This window comes from Rhinatrema bivittatum, chromosome 8 (genome assembly GCF_901001135.1).
Source record: "Rhinatrema bivittatum chromosome 8, aRhiBiv1.1, whole genome shotgun sequence".
Lineage (NCBI taxonomy): Eukaryota > Metazoa > Chordata > Amphibia > Gymnophiona > Rhinatrematidae > Rhinatrema > Rhinatrema bivittatum.
In genome coordinates this window covers 211599497-211617961 of record NC_042622.1, presented here as the reverse complement: position 1 = coordinate 211617961, position 18465 = coordinate 211599497, and the positions used below count along the sequence as shown (strand labels likewise).

Genomic DNA, 18465 nt, shown 5'->3' with positions numbered 1-18465 from the left:
GATAATCTCGTTTTCCTTAGTGTAGGCAGATGGACTCAGCATCCCGCCCGGCTGCCGATATACATGGGGATTCACCGATTCAAGGTAAGCCATGTTTTCTTACATAGGGCATCCACCCTGCCGGGTGTCGACGCCTTCCGGTTGAGAACACTGGCGGTCTCCAGCTACTGTCAATCGGTCAGGTTAATCATGTTCAGTTAATCGATCGGTCAGTCACACATATATCCATAATGCTTTTGCAAGGAAGATTACTGAGCTTCTGCACTTCCTGCAAGGGTATATGTACTACGTGCTGACGTCAGATCCGTCTCCAACTGCTAGCACGAGCACACTATACCCATTTGTTCTGAGTCCATCTGCCTACACTAAGGAAAACGAGATTATCAGGTAAGTAATCTCTCCATTACAACCTTTTGGAGGGTATCCATGCCAACAAAAAGAGAAGACAGCCGTTTCTTGACGGATTACGGATACAAGGGAGAGTCAGTTTAAACTATTTGTTGTACAGTACCATAAACATCATTGGAAGAGTGTTTTTCAATCAAAATAAATAAGAGCAATAGAGGATACCTCATTTATTTCTAGGGCAGTCTTGAAGGGAAGGCAGGCCCAATGGATCCCAAGAACTTTGCTGATTATTTCTGTGAGGTTTGCTGAGCTGTATTTCTGATTTGACTGTGATTCTTGAAAAAAATATTCTTTTTTTGTCAGTTCAAAAATATTTCACATTTGTTATGTTACATTTATATTTATTTATTTATTTTATTTATTAGAGGCTTTTATATACCGACTTTCTTGATACAAATCAAATCAACTCGGTTTACAAGGAACTAAGCAATAAAATATAAATTAACCAATCAACAAGAGGTACGGAGCATACAGTTACATTATAACAAGGGAGCCTAAACTTGGAATAAGAAATAAAGAAGGGGAGAACGGAGAGTAAATAAATAAAATAAATACTATATACAGAAGAGGGGCAAGGAGCCAACCTTTTTAGTAGATACTATACATAAGAAAATTGAAATTTGTTTACATAGGTGGGTGGTGGACGATTCTAAGTCAGGCAGTGGGGTAAGTAGTGGGGAAGGTTTGGCTGAACAGCCATGTCTTTATATACCACTTTCCTTGAAAATTTATATACCTTGAAAATTTATATTTATATTTCTATTTCCTATTATATAAATATTTATATTTATATTTATATTTCCTTGAAAATTTATATACCACTTTCCTTGAAAATTTATATACCACTTTCCTTGAAAATTTCAACCCAAAATAGTTTACAGGAAAAATCATACAAAAGAAAATTATTACTTACCTGCTAATTTTCGTTCCTGTAGTACCATGGATCAGTCCAGACCGTGGGTTATGTCCCCATTCCAGCAGATGGAGTCAGCCCAAAGCTTCGAGGGGGCGTCACCATAAGTACTACTACCCCCTCTGCAGGAGTTCAGTATCGAGAATATCAAAGCCCGAGGAAAACAGAGAACCCCTGAATTGGATCAAGTTTAAACAAGACGGCAACAATAAGCCGCTGAACAAGTAACTAGAGAAACCGTACCGTCCCACCAACGGATGGGAGGTGACATCGCGTGTTGACCCCTAAGAAGACACACACGTGAGAGGAAAAACAGTAGAAAAACCACTACCATATAACAGCTGAGACGAATCAGCCACCAAAGACAGCCGAGCAGGATGAAGACCCAAGTGCGGTGGGCGTCTGGACTGATCCATGGTACTACAGGAACGAAAATTAGCAGGTAAGTAATAATTTTCTTTTCCCTGTACGTACCTGGATCAGTCCAGACCGTGGGATGTACCCAAGCTTCCCTAGACCGGGTGGGGTCCTGCGAGGCCCGCTCGTAGAACCTGTTCGCCAAAATGTCCATGGACGGACGAGGCGAGGTGTAGACGATAGTGTCTTGAGAACGTGTGTAACGATTTCCAGGTGGCCGCTCTACAGATTTCTTGCGAAGAGACCGAGCGGTTCTCCGCCCAGGAGGCCGCCTGCGACCGGATGGAGTGCGCTACAATGCCGGGCGGCGGGGACCGCCCCACTCCAATGTAGGAAGCGGCAATACCGGCCTTCAGCCATCTGGCGATGGTCGTCTTCGAGGCCTGGGAACCCTTCCGGGGCCTGGACCAAAGGACGAAGAGATGATCCGAAGTCCGGAAATCATTCGTAGCCTCCAGGTAGATGCGCAGAGTACGCTTGACATCAAGTAGACGGAGAGACCTCGGCTCAGACGAAGGGAATGATGGTAGTTCCACCGTCTGATTCACATGGAACGCAGAAACCACCTTCGGAAGGAAGGAGGGCACAGTACGAAGAGACACTCCCGAATCGGAGAATCGGAGATAGGGCTCTCTACACGACAGAGCCTGGAGCTCCGAAATCCGCCGAGCCGAGCAGATGGCCACCAGGAACACAGTCTTGAGAGTGATATCCTTGATCGTCGCATTCCTCAGTGGTTCAAATGGAGGTCCCGACATGGAACGTAATACCAGATTGAGACTCCAGGAAGGACAAGGGTCCCGCAACGGAGGTCGCAAATGCTTGACCCCCTTGAGAAAATGGACGATGTCTGGATGTTGTAACAGAGAGCCTCCGTCACGTAGAAGGGAGCCAAGGGCGGCCACTTGGACCCGGAGAGAGTTGTAAGCGAGCCCCTTGTCCACTCCCGCTTGTAGGAACTGGAGGATCTGGGGAACCGACGCCTCCGTGGGTCTTGTGTTCAGGCCGGAACACCACTGCTCGAACACCTTCCAGACCCGCACATAGGCCACTGACGTGGAAGCCTTCCGAGAACGCAGCAGCATTGACACTACCGCCTCCGGATAGCCCCTTCGCCAGAGGCGGCGCCTCTCAAAAGCCAGGCCGCAAGACAGAAGAGTTCTGCCTAGTCGAAAAAATACCGGTCCCTGGTGGAGGAGGCGGGGAAGATGGCCCAGCCGGATGGGTCCGTCAATTACCAGGAGGAGAAGGTCCGCGAACCAAGGACGTCTTGGCCACTCTGGCGCGACAAAGATTACAGTCCCCTGATGAGCCTCTATCCGGCGGAGTAGTCTTCCCACCAGCGGCCACGGGAGGAGCGCGTAGAGGAGGAGATCGCCCGGCCACGGGAGCGCGAGAGCATCGACGCCCTCCGCCCCCCCGCTCTCTCCGGCGGCTGAAGAAACGAGGGGCCTTGGCATTTTTGTGCAGTCGCCATGAGATCCAGGCGGGGGGGGTCCCCACCTCCGTACGAGCAACTGCATGGCCTCGTCGGAGAGGGACCACTCTCCGGGGTCCAGCAGCTGATGGCTGAGGAAATCCGCCTGAACGTTGTCCACGCCCGCGATGTGCGAGGCCGCCAGACGGGCCAGGTGTCTCTCCGCCCACTGCATCAGCATTGCGGCCTCGGTCGCGACCTGCGGGCTTCGAGTGCTGCCCTGTCGATCGATGTAGGCCACCGTCGTCGCGTTGTCCGACAGAATTCTGACTTCCCGATTCCGAAGGAGTGGGAGGAAGTGGAGGAGCGCCAGCCTGACCGCTCTGGTCTCCAGACGATTGATGGACCACTTCGCCTCTTCCGCGGACCACGTCCCCTGTGTGGCGCTGCGGCCGCCGACTGCTCCCCAGCCTGTGAGACTGGCGTCGGTGGTTACAACCACCCAACTTGGAAGATCGAGGGAGACGCCGCGAGCCAGATGCTCCGGGACCATCCACCAGGCCAGACTGCTCCTGGCAGCCTGGGGCAGTGGAAGGACCACCTGGTAGTCCTGCGAAAGAGGTTTCCAACGGGAGAGGAGCGCTCGTTGCAGAGGCCGGAGGCGCGCGAAAGCCCAAGGGACCATGTCGATGGTGGAACCCATGACCCCCAGGAGCTGCAGATAGTCCCAGGAGGTGGGAGCTGGTAATGCAGAAAACCGCTGTATGTGCTCCCGCAGGGCTTGCGCCTTGTCCTGGCATAGGAAGACCGCTCCCAGACGGGTGTCGAAGGTCGCCCCCAAGAAGACCCAGCGCTGCGAGGGCACGAGGGAGCTCTTGGAGAAGTTGACTACCCATCCCAGGGACTGCAGAAACTCTATCACCCTGGCCACAGCAGCCTGTCCAAGCTGAAAAGACTTCGCTCTGATGAGCCAATCGTCCAGATAGGGGTGGACTAGGATACCCTCCTTCCGAAGAGCAGCCGCCACGACAACCATTATCTTGGTGAAAGTGCGCGGGGCCGTTGTCAATCCGAACGGAAGCGCCACAAACTGGAAATGCTGGTCCCGGATCTTGAAGCGTAGAAGTCGATGATGCTCCCGCCGGATGGAGATGTGCAGATAGGCTTCCGTCAGGTCCAGGGAGGCTAGGAACTCCCCTGGATGCACCGCCGCGATCACTGAACGCAGCATTTCCATGCGGAACCGGGTTACTCGAAGAGATTTGTTGACTTCCTTCAAGTCCAGTATGGGGCGGAAGGAACCGTCCTTCTTCGGTACGACGAAGTAGATGGAATAGTGACCCAAGCCCACCTCTCCGGAGGGCACGGACACAATGGCGCCTATCTCCCACAGTCTGTCCAGTGTCAGCTGGACCGCCCTTCGCTTGACGGCCGAGCCGCAAGGGGAGAAAATGAACCGTCCCTTGGGAGCGCGGACAAACTCCAACTCGTAGCCGCGTCCTATGGAGTCCAAGACCCACTGATCCGAGGTGATCCGCGCCCACTCCTCGTAGAAGAACACTAGCCGCCCCCCAATCTTGGGGACGGCGGAGTGGGCGAGCCGAACATCATTGTGAGGACTTGGGAGAAGGTTGTCCCGCCGAGGAAGCGGGGTGGCGCCCGCGAAAGGAGCGCGACCAGGGCTGAGCCGTCCCCCAACCCGGGGGACGGCGGAGTGGGCGAGCCGAACCTCAGTGGGAGGACTTGGGAGAGGGTTGTCCCGTTCCCGAGGCAGGACGCGCAGGCCTACGCCCGCGAAAGGAGCGCGACCAGGGCTGCGACCTGGGGGCAGAGGTCCTGGAGACCGCCGGTCTGTAGTTCCTGTAGCGCCGTTGCGCCCCGGATCTGGTGCGGGAGGACGAACACGCCCTGGAGGGCCAGTACCTGTCCTCCGGCAGGCGATGGACTGCGTTTTCCCCCAGTGACTTGATGATCTGGTCCAAATCCTCCCCGAACAGGAACTGACCCCTGAATGGCAGGGAACCCAGGCTCGACTTGGAGGAAGTGTCCGCCGTCCAGTTGTGAAATGCCTGGGCGGCCTCCTTGGCCGGCAGCACCTGAGAGGTGAGAAGTTGTTGCACCCAGAGAAGACTCGCCCTCTGAGCCAGCGAGCTGCACATCACTGCCCGCATCCCCAGCGCGGAGACCTCGAAGACCCGCTTGAGGAAGACTTCCAACTTGCGATCCTGCGTATCCCGTAGGGCCGCGCCACCCATCACTGGTATGGTCGTCCTCTTCGTGACCGTCGACACCGCGGAGGCCACTTTCGGTACCGTGATGAGATCCAGGGAATCCTCTGGTAGCGGATACAGCTTCTCCATGGCCTGACTGACCTTAAGGGAAGCCTCCGGGGCATCCCATTCCCTAGTAAGAAGCTGCAGGAAGGAATCATGGATGGGAAACGCCCGAGCCCTCGGCCGGAAGGCTGCCAGCACCGGAACTCCCTTCTTGGCCGACGTGACGACGGCGGGCGCTACTGGAGCAGGCGGGTCCGGTGGCGGATCGAGATCCAGCTCCTGGAAAATGAGTGGAATAAGTTCGTCCAGCTCCTCCCTCTGAAAGAGACGCAGCGTGGTCGGATCGTCCCCCTCTGTGGTGGAATCCCCTTGGCCCCCTTCATCCAGGTCTGGCCCAGGGATGCCGGGCGTGTCACTGCTCCCCCGGAGCCCACAGGAATCCAGGTGTGGGCGGGAGGCAGGGCGGCCCCCACACCCGCCGGGACGGGGGGGGCCTGAGGGGGAGGCGAGAGCCGCGGGACCATGGCTGGTGGCGGTGCTGCGGGAGCGTCGAGGCCCTGCAAATAGGGGGAACCCCGTGGGACCCTGGGCCATCAGGCTGTCTTCTGGCAGCAAGTTCGGTGGAGAAAACCTCGGGGGAGTCCCTGTCATCCAGCGATATCTGAGCCCCCTCAGGGCGCTGGGCATGTAAAATGGCCGCCATTCCCGCCAGTGATGGGGGAGGGGCCGGCCCCCGCCGCCCGGGCATGCCTGTCAAGAATGAAAATTCGCTAAGGGACTGCGACGGGCCCTCCCCCCCGGGGAGGCACCGGGCACAGATCCCTTCGCGAGAAAACCGCGATCCCGGCTCGCCGCAGGCCGAGCAAGGTGCCGGCCGCGGCATCGTGAGCACTGTTGGCAACGGAGGAGACAGGCAAAATAAAAGAAATGCCTCGGGGGGGGGGCCGCGAAGGAAAACGCCGTTGCGGGGGGGCCCGAGCGGCCTGCACTGCCCGCCGATGAAGAACGGTGCCGCGGGGGGGGCCCTCCTGGCCTCACAACCCGCCAACGAAGATGTCCCCGCTCACCTCCGCAGCCCACGAGGAACCGACAAAATGGCTGCTGGTGAGGGAGAAAATCGCGGCGAAGCCGAAGGAGCCGCGAGCAAAATCAGCTGTAAAGAAAAAAACACAGAAGAATGCACTTACCCCAGCTCACAAGTTACAGCTAGCACCGAGCGAGAGAGAGAGAGAGGGAGAGACAAGGCAGAGGAAGTCACGCCGTCCCAATCGAACCCTCCTCAACTTTTTTTTTTTTTTTTTAATAAAACAAACTTGATCCAACAGAAATAGTGAGAGAAAAACAGAGAAGACAAGCAATCCCTGTAAGAAATGGTTTAAGGCAATCTGGAGCAAGCCAGAGACCACTACTCGCATCTGCTGGAGTCAGAAGATACTGGGCTCCTGCAGAGGGGGTAGTAGTACTTATGGTGACGCCCCCTCGAAGCTTTGGGCTGACTCCATCTGCTGGAATGGGGACATAACCCTCGGTCTGGACTGATCCAGGTACGTACAGGGAATAACAAATTCATCATAATGCATCAATAAAAATACATCAACCCACTATATAATAAAAGGCAGTTCATTGTCCACATGATGTTGGACCCCAGGGGCAGTTCTGTCATGAGGCAGGGTGAGGAGGTGGCCTCAGGTGGCAGAATTTTGGAGTGGCAAAAAGTGTCCCTCCAAAACACCTCTACTGCAGCCACCGCCTCACCCTGCCTCCAAAGTCAAAACATCGGATCGGGCAGGGATAAAGTAAACCCCTGCCCGATCCGCTCAGTGGCAACACCGGGCAGCAGGAGTCACATTTTTCTCGACGTTATCTCCTGCTACTGCAGGTCTCGCGGCAGCAGGAGATGACGTAAGGAGAAACGCAGCTTGTCATCTCCTGCTGCCGTGAGACTAGCGACCCAAGAGAGGACGACGACGCAGTGGCTGAAAAAAGGTCTAGGCCCTATGGGGGTGTGTGGGTGACTGCCTGTGTGTGTGGGTAGGTGGGTGACTACCGGCCTGGTTAGATGGGTGACTGCTTGTGTGTGTGTGTTGGAGGGGGTTGAGAGCCTGTGTGGGTGTAGGAGACCTTGTGTGTATGTGTCAGTGGGAGGGTGAAAGCCTGTGTGTGGTTGTGTATGTGTAACTGCTTGGGTGTGGGTGGGTGAATGAATGGGTGTCTTCCTAGGGTCTGTCTGTATGAGAATGGGTGCCTACCTGGGTGAGTGTGTGAAAATTAATTGGTACCTGCCTGGGGGTTTCTGTGTGTGTGTGAGAGAGAGAATGAATGTGTGCATGCCTGGAGGTTGGGGAGGGGGAGCTTGCCTCGGGGGGGGGGGTGTGTGTGTATGAGAGAATCTGGGGAGTAAGAGCTTGGGTGGGGGGGAGAGAGAGGGTCTTAGAGCCTGAGAGTGTGTCAGCATCTGTGAGAGAGGTTGCGGGTGTATAAGAGTATGTGTGTGTGTGTGACAGTGTATGTGTGGGGGGTGGGGGACGCCATCTCATCCCTCGCCTCAGGCAGCAGATTGCCTTGAGCTGCCTCTGTGATGGAGATTAGGCCCATGTGCTTCCTTTGGGAGTACAGTGCTATTTTAGTTCTAAACCAGGAGAAAACACCACCTTGCAAACAGATTCTGTAGTAATCCAGATGTAATCTGTGGTAAGTTTTAAATTGGCTCAGTTGCATATTAATAGATTGTATACGAAAGGGTTATTAATTAATATACAGGGGCATTAGCCTAAAAAGAACACACCCTGAGCTTTGTGCCCCATTGTCATTTTTGCATCAGTAAACTTTTACTGGATTGGAAAAGCATTGCTGTGGAAGAGTAGGGTTGTTGGTTTTTTTCCTGATTCTCATGGGTCTAGAAGCAATAGCTCCCCCCCTGACTAGAAAAACCCACCAGGGCTTTGTTTGTGTGTCAGTGCTGAGCAGCACCTAATGGTGTTTCCCTTCCGCAGGTGACGATCCAGAGTAAGAGGTTCCAGACAGATAATGGCTACACTAACCCTTTGTCGCCCAACACTTGGTTGATGTAAAATTGAGTAACCTGAGGACAAAGTTGGGAAAACGCAACCGCCTCATGTGCTGTTAACCACATTTTGAAAATGAAAGTTAAATCCACCCCTTCTAATAATAACTAGTCATGTTTCCTTTTACTTTTTTATGCACATTCCTGGTGCTGACCATGTGCTTTATTAATTAGGTGGTGAGCTCCGCAGGGACAGTGAAAGTTCTGATTGTTGACTCTGCCTGTGCTGTTATTTATCCACTTCTTGGAGGCAAGCAAGCTGATGGTGAGTGAATGTCTCCGCTTGCCCTACTCTGTGTTTCAGGGGTTAAGCAATGGTCAGGAATCACAGGAGTCCACCCTCAGGTCTCCACAACAATAATTAACATTTGCCTTTAAGCAGCACAAGTGTCTTTCTTTATAGACGGAAAGAATAGGAGGAAAAAAGCCGTTTAACTCTTTAAAACAAATAAAAATAGTGTTAGCCAGCAGGATTGTAAAGAAGAGGAGGAAAATTTGCACTACAGAAAAACTCTTCCCTGTAGGAGGTACCCGGATCAGTCCAGACTCCTGGGTTTTGTCCCCCCTCTAGCAGATGGAGACAGAAGTTTACAAACCAAACTCCGCCTTATCTAGGCTGGTGCCACCAACAGTCTGGCAGTATTCTTTTGTTTCCTAGCAGGTGGAGGGGGGTGCAAAACCTACAGTTTGTGCTGAGGCCTAGTTAGTTTGTAAAAAAAAAAAAAAAAAGAAAAGAGAAAGTTGTAGTTAGGTTAGGATTGGGACCGCAGTGGCTTGCCTGCAGGTCCACTCTCCCAGGGGGTTGTGAGGTCCTGAGGGGACATCCCCCCTGGTTTCAGAGGCCGCTGAAGTGTGGGAGTTTTCCTGCTTCCCAGCGTATCTTCCTCACTGGGGGAGACACCAGGGAACCCTGCTCACTCCCCCCAGTTGGTCGCGGAACCAGCGGCAATCTGTAATAATAGTTTAAAAAAAAAAAAAAGTTTAGATATTTTCTTGTTGTGCTTGTCTTTCGCCGGAATCCTTTTCTGTATTTCCCGGCTGCGTTCGGGAAGGGGGGCGGTGCGCCGTTTGTCAGTGCGCTTCGAGGGTTGTCGGCGTTTATATTACTAGACATGCCGCATCATGTGGCTTGCCAAGCCTGCGGCGCCGCGCCTCTCCCGCGATAGCCTGTGCTCGCGTTGCGTTTCAGGCGAAGGAGCGTCTTCAGCCCCGGACAGGCCCTGAGGACGGGCGCAATCGAGAGCAGGAGATTCGGGGAACAAGCCGGTTTCAGGGGTGGCCCGTTCCCGCGGAGTGCGGGAACGGGCGCCATTTTTGGCTCCATGGGGTCGGCGGGAGCGACCGCCATTTTGTTTCCCCCGGGACCCGTGGCTCCCATGCCGCCGCCGGAACGGGGGGAGGACGACTCACCGCCACGATTGTCTCCCTAACGCAGGGTCTCTGAGGGGGATAAACCTGCAAGACCACTCTGCCCGGTCAATTTAGAGGTTCCTCGGGGGAATCCAGCGGATTTGTCTTCCGACTCTTCTTTTTCCTCTCCTTGCGAGCGGGACTTCGGTGGGTACAACAGCTATTGGCCAACGAATCTCTTTCCCCAGAGGAAGCGCTTCAGGCGGGGCTTTTAGAAGTGGTGACTGCTTATAGTGCGGGTGCCTTTTATGATTTGCTTCGCACATCGGCTAGATCCATGGTTTCGGCGCGACGCTTGTTGTGGCTCCGCCATTGGGCGGCGGATGTGTCGTCTAAAGCCCGGCTGGGGTTGCTGCCATTTAAGGGCAAGTTATTATTTGGAAAGGAATTGGAGGATCTGGTTGAGTCTCTAGGCAAGAACAAGGTGCATCGCTTACCAGAGGACAGACCAAGGTCTAGAGGAGCTCCACCGTCCCGTTCCCGATTTCGAGGAGGTCGGAGGCCTCGGACTTCGCGGGGGTCGGTTTCCTCTTTTCGTCATAGTGCCAACCAGCAGCAGACGTATTCGCAGTCCTTTCGCGGGCGCCGCTTCGGCCAACCAGGAGCCGGTCAGAATGCACAGAGTGGAAAGCCTTCGCAATGATGTGCAGCTGGTCCACTCCTCTGTGCCAGTGGTCGGGGGCAGATTGTCTTGGTTTTACGAGGAGTGGACCAGAATCACATCGGATCAGTGGGTCCTAGATGTGATAAGTCAAGGTTACACGTTAGATTTTGCACTTCAGCCTCGCCAGGGCTTCCTGGTATCGCCCTGCGGTTTTTCAGACAAACGCCGAGCGGTAAGGGAGACGCTGAGACGTCTTTGCGACCTTGGCACGATTGTTCCGGTTCCGCCGCACAAATTCCGCAGGGGCCGGTATTCCATTTATTTCGTGGTGCCAAAGAAAGAAGGAACCTTTCGTCCGATTCTCGACCTGAAGAGTGTCAACAGGTATCTGCGAATACCTCGCTTTCGTATGGAGACCCTGCGGTCCGTGATCACTTCGGTGCGACAGGGGGAGTTTCTAGCATTCCTGGACCTCACGAAAGCGTATCTTCATATCGGAATCCGTGCAAAGCACCAGCGATTCCTAAGGTTCGCCGTGCTGGGTCAACATTACCAGTTTCAGGCATTGCCATTCGGCCTTGCGACCGTGCCTCGAACGTTCACCATGATTATGGTGGTGGTAGCAGCACATCTTCGCAGAGAAGGTTTCCTGGTACACCCGTATCTGGACAATTGGCTAATTTGTGCCAAGTTGGAGCTGCTCTGTCAGGAAGCGGTTCAATGGGTGATTCAGTTATTGCAAAAGCTCGGCTGGGTGATCATTGCGGCCAAAAGCCGGCTAGTTCCTTCTCAATCTCTGGAGTTTTTGGGAGCCTTGTTCAGCACTCATCGGGGAACGGTATCTCTCACGTGGGAACGCATGCTCAAGTTACAGAATCAGGCCCTGCGCTTGTTATCCAAGCCCGTTCCAATAGTCTGGGATTAACTTCGGGTGTTGGGGTCAATGACTTTGACGTTGGAATCGCCCTGCTTTCGCTCATATGCGGCCCTTACAGTCAGCGTTGCTTTCCCGATGGAATCCGGTGTTGGAACAATTTCATCTGCCTTTACCACTAACACAGTCAGCTCGGTCCTGCATGGATTGGTGGTTGTGTCAGGACAACTTGAGCCGCAGAGTACCATTGGTGGTTCCATCCTGGACAGTAGTCACCATAGATGCCAGCTTGTCTGATTGGGGAGCGGTTTGCCTACAAAAGTCAGTACAGGGACTATGGTCCCCGCGGGAAGCTGGTTGGTCCATCAATCGTCTAGAGACCAAAGCGGTTCGCCTGGCCCTATAGGCCTTCCTTCCGCTGGTCTGCGGCAAGATGGTCAGGGTTCTGTCAGACAATGCGACCACTGTGGCTTACATCACCCGACAGGGGGGAACCAAGGGTCAACCAGTGGCGTCCGAAGCCCGTCAATTGATCGCATGGGAGGAGCAGCATCTGTGCAGCATAGCAGGCTTGCATATTGCCGGGGTAGAGAACATTCAGGCAAATTTTCTCAGTCGCAATCAACTAGTCCCTTAAGAGTGGGAACTCGCGGAGGACGCATTTCGACTCATCTGCGCACAGTGGGGGACTCCCGCCCTGGACCTGATGGCGACATTCCAGAATACCAAAGCTCCTCGTTTCTTCGCTTGTCACAGGGAGACGGGAGCGGAGGGCGTGGACGCTCTGGTGTTGCCTTGGCCGACGGATGTTCTACTTTGTCTTCCCTCCGTGGCCCCTCATCGGCAGGACTCTGTGACACATAGAGTTGCACCTGACGGAGGTGGTGCTTGTAGCTCCCGAATGGCTGCGACGCCCGTGGTTTGCGGACCTGCTAAATCTGGCCTTAGAGGAACCCATTCGGTTTCCGTATGTGCCGGATCTTCTGCATCATGGACCCGTTTGTTTCGACTAGGTCGAATGCTTTTGTCTAGCGGCACGATGCATATCTCTACTTATACATCTTACAAATTCTGCCAGGGATATGTAATCTTATGAGCACAACTGTATATATACCCTGGAAGAGAGGAGGTGCAGAGTAGATATGTTACAGACCTTCAGATACCGGAAAGGTTTTAATGATGTACGAACTTAGAACCTTTTCCAATGGAAGGAGACAGTAGAACTAGGGGTCACAAAATGAAAGTCCAGTGGGAATGACTCAGAACCAATGCTAGGAAATATTTTTTCATGGAGAGGGTGGTGGATACCTTGAATGCCCTTCTGGAAAAGATAGTAAAGACAAGAACAGCAAAGAATTCAAAAGGGCATGGGATAAACATTGTACATCCTTAAAGGCTAGAGGATGGAAATAAAGAAAAGGGTGCATGGGAGTAACTTCCTGGTGCGGTGGTTACTGCCCTTAACCAATAAGCCTTGATGCTTTTCATGTAACTGCAACATTGCTCTCCGACCCGTTTCAACAGCAGGGGGAAAAGGGAAATTGGATTTAGACAACAACCAACGAGAGCCCTGACTTTTACGGTCCAAGGAACTGATAAGCATGGGGGTAACCTGCACAGAACAGCAGTTTTCTACCCTTAGAGAAGGAATGGGATTACTACCCTTAACCAATAAGCCGTGATGCTTTTGATGCAACTACAACATAGATCTCCGTTTTGACGGTAGAGGGGGGGGGAGAGGAATTGGATTCAAATGACAGCCAACATGGGCCCTGACTTTTATAGTCTGGGGTACTGATACGCAGACATAAAGGAAAAAACACAGGACTGCTTCTGTGGACAAGTCCATAAGCAAAGCACGTCAAGCAGCACTGTCTGAATTTTCATGAAGGCTCATCACCCAGTAAAGATGGTACTAGTAGTAAATATTTTATGGGTTATATGGGGATAACTGCATGGAGCAGTAGTTGCTAATCTTAAGTTGCTACCATAAGAAGCTTGCTGGGCAGACTGAATGGACCATTTGGTCCTTTTCTGCCGTGTGCAAATCTGTAGTTAGAAGAATACCTTAGTATATAGGAAGAGATATTACCTGTAGAAAAAGAGAAATCTGAGGTATTCTATCCAGTTCTGGAGGCTATACTTCCAAAAGGATATACAGCAGACAGAGCAGAGGCAATGAACATAGGGCTTCCAAAATAATGCAAAACCTGCACCAAAAGCACATTGAAATTAGATTTAAGGTACCTGAATATTTATACATGAGAGAAAAGTCATGGGGATTTGATAAAAGATATTGAGGTATCTCAGTGATATAAATACACAGCAAGCAAGCATTTTTGCAGTGGAAAGGAAGCTGTAAAATATGGCTCAAATTTAAGAAAATGTGGTTTAAGCACAGAGAATCCTTAATTGCAAAATAAATGAAGGTAAAGCTATAGATCAACCCAGAATAGAATTGAGCAGACTAGATGAGTCTTACAGTCATTAAATGCTGTCATAGTCTATATATTTTGCATCCCCCAATATTTTCATTGTTTTGCTCATTACTGTCTGTAACAGATTTATTTAATCCAAAATCCTGCTTTTACAAACAAGCTCAAAGCATTCTTAATCTAAACATATTACTCATAAATTCAAACATAAAATACAGCCACAAAACATATATATAACACTATACATAACATAAAACTGGCAATAAAAACCATAAAACTGACAGGAGATGATTTATAGCCCCAGATTCTCTGGCGATTGCAATAAGACCCGAGCATCCATATCCCCTGAGTGATCGCTGCAATACTCTAATGAGAATGAAATCTAAGCAGCGTACAAAATGGGCGCGATAGGGAGAAATGTGCATTTTTGGCGCTCAAAAGTATATTGCGATAGGCACACGGGAATCTAAATTTTGCATTGCTAGCAAAAGTGCATTGCTTACATTAAATTACAGAAATCTGCAATGCCTGTTGTTTACTAAAAGAAAAGGAAACGCCCACGTTTTTTTTACGGTGTCCTTTAACTAATCATTATGTTCCGCTCCACTAAGCCCTATATACGTTTTGGGTTTTTTTTGTTCTAACCGTAAACAACTAAATCTTATACTAATCTCTCTAAACAAGCCTACCCTACAAGAGGCACATTTATTGCAACACAGAGGACCAAACTTTTAATGTTTCTCATGAGCCCTTGACTATGAGTAAAGTTTACCCCACCTCCAGAGCTGGTTAATTTTCCAGCGTAAAATAAAATGTGCGTTGGGCGGCCCAGCCTTTGGGCGCGCTTTCCTGCATTGGGCGGTAATAGTTATTTCCTAGCGTTAGACAGATGGACTCAGGACCAGTGAGTTAATACTCCCCTGCCAGCAGATGGAGATGGAGCAAGCTGACGTCACGGTATATATAACCCTGCAGTGACCCCAGCCTTTGAGCTTTTTGAAAGGACATTTGAAATTCTAAATTCTGGGGGAAAAAAAGCCCCGCTCTCCTGCGGTGATACCTAAATGTCCCTCCCCCAGTTGAGAATTCCTGAGGTGATTTCCGTGGTCCCTCAGAGGGTGTCCCTTGGGTCCAGTAGCTCGGTTTCCCGGTATGGAATTAGCTGCTAGCTCAGCTGAAAGGCAGTGGGTGCAGGAGGCCGAGCGTGACGGTGAGGGCAGATGCTCTCTCCCCCCGCAGTCGGAGACCATCAGCTGGTAAGCGCTGAGCTTAAGTAAGGTTTAAAAAAAAAGAGAGGGGGCGCTGTTGAGCTGCGCTACGAGATGGTCGCGTGCTAGCCGTGCTCCTTCCCTGAGCCCTCAATAAGCTTATTTTTGCAAGGTATCTGGATCTGTTTTTTGCACGAAACGATAAAAATCTGGCGGGGATTGCGATTCAAATGGCCGCGAAGAAAAAAACCGCTGACCTTAAGCGGTTTTCTTTTAGCAAACTCCCTGATGATTTTCCCCTGGATGATGGCGGCGAGCAGGCCCTACAGCAGCGGGATGAGTTGGAGGAGACGCCCGCGACGGACTCCGGAGCTGATACTACAGCAGACCGGGTGACTGGCGGCCTGCACCCAGACATTCCCACGAGGACGGAGATCCGGTCCTGGTTCTGCGAGATCCGCATGGACCTTCGGAATCATAAAGCGGATCTCCTAGCCAGCATGGCAGAATTAAGGGAAGATTTTAATTCGCTGGGCCATCGTGTGGACGACATGGACGTCAGACTTGATAACCAGTGTGCTCACCTGGCCTCCCTTGATACCCAACAGATGCAAGCTTCATCTACTGTGGATTTGATGCAAGAAAAAATCGAGGACCTTGAGAACAGGGCTCGGAGGTCCAACCTCCGCATTCGCGGGGTGCCTGAGACTGATTTATTTCTTGACTGCATGCAAACGGCGGCGGCCATTTGCAGGGCTCTCCTCGTGGAACATAGACTGCCTGGGAGCGAGTTACAGCCTGAACCAGTGATTGTGCTGGAGCGCGCACACCGGGCTTTGGGGCAGAGGAAGGACAACCAGCCAAGGGATATTGTGCTTAAATTCCTCAATTATCAGCAAAAGGAGGAGGTGTTCGCTATGGCTAGGTCCCACCCTGGGTGGACCTGGCAAGACTGCCATCTTGCTTTTTACAACGACTTGGCGCCCTCCACATTACAAAAGCGCTATCAGCTCAGGGAGGCCACAGCTGCCCTACGCCAGGCGGAGGTTAAGTACCGCTGGTCTTTTCCGTTCGCTTTGCTGTTTCAGCACAAGGGGATCTCTTATAGGATCAAAACTATGGCGGATGCCTGCCTCTATTTTTCAAGAAGCAGGCCTCGCACATTCTTTCTCAACTGAGGCGCACGCTCCTAAGCAGAAGCGCACAGACGCCACCCCACGTTGGCAGAGACCGGGTACTGGCAAGGGACGTTTGCGGCGGCAGGCCACCCCAGTCGTGCGAACCCCAGCGGATCAAGGATGACCGGTTTGCTGTCGGCAGTAGCACTCATGTTGGGAGTTAGTACGGCGTACCGGTTGCTGTACGTGCCTCTAGTTGGGACTGCCTATTTTTCTTGGCTGCGAGGTTTGGCTGATTGCCACTTTTTTCACATTTTGCACATTTCGTGCCTTATTGCATTTTTGTGTCAACAAACCCAGATGTTATGAGTTATCTGTTATATGCTGTTTCTAATATTATCTATTGCCTAGTTATGAGGGGCTTTGGGGGGGGGGGGGGCTGGTGGTCGGCTGATGGTGCGGTTCATTTGTACCCCCCGGGGTTGGGGCCCGCGAGATTCGGTAGCGGACCCTTTTCATGTTCAACCCATCAGAGACAGAGTTTTATTTCATGTCCTATTGGGTTGCCTGGCTTACCCTGCTTTTAGTCAGGGGTCCGGGACCCATCCTCAGCGATTTTTTCCATCAGGTTTCTATATTGTCATATGTGGTATTTCAGAGTATTACTGTTCGCTTAAAGGGTCTTTTATGTTTTTCGTATGGTTAAAATAGTTTCCCTAAATGTTAAAGGGCTAAACACATATAGAAAGCGTTTCCTTCTTAAGCAGGAACTGCAGAGCCAAAAGGCTGACATAGTATATGTGCAGGAGACACATCTTAAAACCAAGCATGGGCACCTCTTGGGGACTAAATCTTTTCCTCATGTGTATCATGCGGGCTGTGGCGCGGGTGCCAAGTACACTGGGACGGGGATCTTACTTTCAGCCTCCCTGGTCTATGAATATATCTCCCATATCGTGGACCCCAAGGGGAGGTATTTGTTGTTGAAACTTAAGCTGGGTACACAGATATATACTTTGGTTGCGATATACGCACCTAACCAGGCTCGTGGTCCATTTTTGAGGGATATACAGAATCTGCTATTGAATCATGCGGAGGGCTTTATTATCCTGGGTGGCGATTTTAATATCACCTTGCAGCAGGGTTTAGATTCCTCAACGGTACAATCCCATACTCCTCAGTCATTACGCAAACAATTAAAGAATTTAATAACAGATTGGACCCTTGTAGACATCTGGCGAGCTCGTCATCCTCACTCCCGGTCATATTCCTTTTATTCACACCCTCATGATAGCTACTCCCGAATAGATTATTTTTGGTGGACAAGCAACTGGGCAACAAGGTGCGTACTGCTGACCTGGATGTTATATCCTGGTCTGACCATGCACCCATTATTTTGGATCTGGATGTGAGTGATGGTGATAGGGGGGGATTGTTTTTGGAGGTTGAATGAGTCACTCCTCCAGGATGTTCCCTTTGTACAGAAACTAGAGTCCCAGCTTTCTGAATACTTTACTATTAATAGTACCCCAGACATCAATCCAGGTACTGTGTGGGATTGCTCTAAAGCGTTTGCTCGGGGTCCTCTTGATTTCTAGAGCGGCAGCGTGCAAACGTAGTAAGGAGAAAGCCAGGGGGCTCTATTGCATGCCATTAAACTTCTCTCCCAGGAACATATGCATACCCTTCCCCTCGGTGCTATCAAAAATTATTAGCAGCAAAATCCGAACTCTATAACTGGACAATGCTCAGTTGCTTTATGCTCTAGAACTCACCAAACAGGCCTATTACGAGGGTGGGGGATAAGGCGGGGAGGATTGTTGGCGCGCAGTTTGAAAGCCAAGATGGCACGTAATACTATTTCTAAAATTAAGTGCACCCAGGGCACCATGCTGACAGCCTCACAGGAGATACGGGAGGCGTTTTCTAGATTTTATGGTCACTTGTATCTAGCGAACGAGCAGATTTGTCAAGACCACATCCTCCAGTATTTAAACGGGGTGTCCTTGCCCAGTCTCAACTCGGCCCAGCTCCAGGATTTGGACGCTCCCATTCTGGAAGCGGAAATCTTATCGGTTATAAAGACCCTTAAACCGGGTAAAGCACCGGGACTAGACGGTCTATCAGGTATCTACTACAAGAAATGTGCTCATACGATAGCTGGCCCGCTGGCACAATTCTTCAATAGCTTACGAGTAGAGGGTTCTATTGCTCCCCAGGTTAATGTGGCTGGTATCACGGTTTTACCTAAGCCAGGGAGGGATCCGACCCAATGTGCCTCCTACCGGCCCATCTCGTTAATAAATGTTGATCTCAAGATC

At 51.5% G+C, this 18465-nt stretch overlaps 1 protein-coding gene across 7 annotated transcripts in view; it reads left to right on the top strand.

Annotated features, from left to right (window-relative positions):
• The window catches only part of RAD51D (RAD51 paralog D), a 175801-nt gene that overhangs the window by 100657 nt on the left and 56679 nt on the right, over positions 1-18465 (top strand). For 6 of the 7 annotated variants that reach the window (XM_029613008.1, XM_029613006.1, XM_029613011.1 and 3 more), the window contains one exon: positions 8670-8760. The exons of the other annotated variant lie outside the window; for it this stretch is intronic. In XM_029613008.1, coding sequence (XP_029468868.1) covers positions 8670-8760 — 91 coding nt within the window. The remainder of the gene's footprint in view (positions 1-8669; positions 8761-18465) is intronic. 7 annotated transcript variants of the gene reach the window in all.